The sequence below is a fragment of the Notothenia coriiceps genome, unplaced genomic scaffold, assembly GCF_000735185.1.
Source record: "Notothenia coriiceps isolate Sejong01 unplaced genomic scaffold, NC01 NC01_scaffold00033679, whole genome shotgun sequence".
NCBI lineage: Eukaryota > Metazoa > Chordata > Actinopteri > Perciformes > Nototheniidae > Notothenia > Notothenia coriiceps.
The window spans coordinates 1-2282 of record NW_011366380.1 but is presented as its reverse complement, the minus strand read 5'-3'; the positions used below and the strand labels follow the sequence as shown (position 1 = coordinate 2282).

General features: G+C 39.6%; 1 protein-coding gene across 1 annotated transcript; it reads left to right on the top strand.

The window, feature by feature from the left end:
• The first annotated feature begins 438 nt into the window (after positions 1-438).
• Positions 439-2218, top strand: LOC104961696 (uncharacterized). The gene is made up of 6 exons (XM_010790026.1): positions 439-618; positions 946-1010; positions 1208-1362; positions 1464-1630; positions 1763-1827; positions 2018-2218. The coding sequence occupies exons 1-6, from the start codon at positions 439-441 to the stop codon at positions 2127-2129; spliced, it is 744 nt and encodes a 247-aa protein (XP_010788328.1). The 3' UTR covers positions 2130-2218.
• Positions 2219-2282: the final 64 nt, after the last annotated feature.

Sequence of the window (2282 nt, the reverse complement as noted above, 5' to 3'; positions counted from 1 at the left end):
ACACACAAGGGGACGGGTATAACCGGAAAAGCATTACATGACAATGCTCTGCTGTCTCCAACAAATGTAATTTTTTATTTTACAGATTCAAAAAGGAAGAAGATGGGTGCCGCACCCATCTTAACCATTTTGGTGATGTTTTTGGGTAAGTTAGTAATGAGAGTAACACATAGTAGAAAGACAGTGATTAATGCAAGTTTGTTTATTTCAAACCAACTAAAACATTTTCTACAAAAGGTGCCATTGAGTTTGCTGGTGCATCAACAACAACTGATGGATCATTTACAAAAGAGGCTCCATTAACACTGCATACATCATCAAAAACTGTTGCCTCACCAACAACAGGCAGTTCAATGTCTACGGGAGATTCAGCAACTGTCAGTGGGTCAACAATGACTAAGGGATCAATAACAACAACAACAGCACCATCAACACTGCATGGATCATCAGAAACTGGTGCCTCACCAAGATCAGGGGGGTCAACAACTCCTGGAGGTTCAGCAACAACAGGCAATTCAACAACTCCTGGAGGTTCAGCAACAACAGGCAATTCAACAATTCCTGGAAGTTCAGCAACAACAGGCAATTCAACAACTCCTGGAGGTTCAGCAACAACAGGCAATTCAACAATTCCTGGAAGTTCAGCAACAACAGGCGGTTCAACTATTACTGGACCAATGACAACTGGATTTACCCCGACTTCCTCACCAGTTGTTATTCTCGCAGCAACCTTGAAAGTAACATTTGAACCAGAACACAGGAATCAGAGCAGTGATAAATACAGAGAACTTGAAGCAAAAGTGGTAACAATGGTGAGCACATTTAAGAATTATTCACAACATTTAATGATGTCTTGAGAAACTCTTCCATTCTATTTGATTTCTTTTAACAGATATTCCAATTTTGCCGTGGTTCTTGTTTCAAATTTTTGTATCGTGCTTACAGTGCGACCTGATCTTCCGAGAGAGATTCCAGCCAATTTTCATCCGCACCTTTGTCATCGAGTTTCGGTAATCTTTAAACCCTTGCATCTATGACTTCAAATTCACTGACTCATAACTACAAAAAGTTAGACTGTGGCGTATCCTTAAATTAGGTCAAAGTACTAAATTCAAAGAATATAAGTTGTCATAAAGCAATATTGAAAACAGTTTTTCTTTCTTATACAATTATCATTTGACTTAAGCTTGTTCTTTTTCCATGAAAGGCCAATAACGGGAGGTGTGCAGGTAGAGGTGGGGCTCCTGTTCAGCGGCACAGTCCCACCTGCTGAATTAGTTGGTGAGACTTTAATAATTGCAGTGAATGACCCCAAAAACATCTACAGCTGTTTTCTGGATGAGAACTCCATCGCAGTTATTTGTGAGTCAACATTGAATACATAATCCTATATTACCCTACAGTAAGTTCTGGAAAGTCCATCAGCTCACATGTGCTTTTTGTCGTCAATCACTCATTTACAGCTCCAGTAGTACCAACAACAACTACCGGGCCAATGACAACTGGCTTTACTCTAGCTTCCTCACAAGTTGTGGTTCTCACAGCAACCTTGGAAAAGCCATTTGTAAAAGAACTCAAAAACCGCACCAGTGAACAGTACAGAGAACTTGAAAGACAAGTGGTAACAACGGTGAGCAAACTTGGGTCATTCACAACAGTTGATGCTGTCTTTAGTAACTCTTCCATTCTGTGTGATTTCTTTTAACTCCCATACATCTTTTCACTGTGTTACATGTTTCTAATTTTGGTATCCTTCTTACAGTGCGACCTAATCTTCAGAGAAAGATTCTGGCTCATTTTCATCCGCACCTTTGTCATCGAGTTTCGGTAATCTTTCAAACCTTGACTTCAATTGAACTCACTCATAACTAGACAAATGTGACTGTGGCGTATAGTCCAACAATCTGTCAAATCATTGTAATCTAAGACTATACGTTTTTAATAGGGCAATAAGGAAAATGTGCTTTATTCTTATAAAATTATCAATTGACTGTCATTTGTTATTTTTTCATGAAAGGCCAATAAAGGGAAAAGTGGAGATAGAGGTGGGGCTCGAGTTCAACACAACGACTGATCAAAACCCCAGCAGCCGATGTGGTTGTCGATACCATAACGGAAGCCTTGAATAACACCAACAACACCTTCAACCTGACTCTTGATCCAAAATCCATCACAGTTATTCGTGAGTCAACATTGAATACATGAACCTATATTACCCTACAGTAAGCGCTGGAAAGTCCATCAGCTAACATGTGCTTTTTGTCGTCAATCACTCATTTACA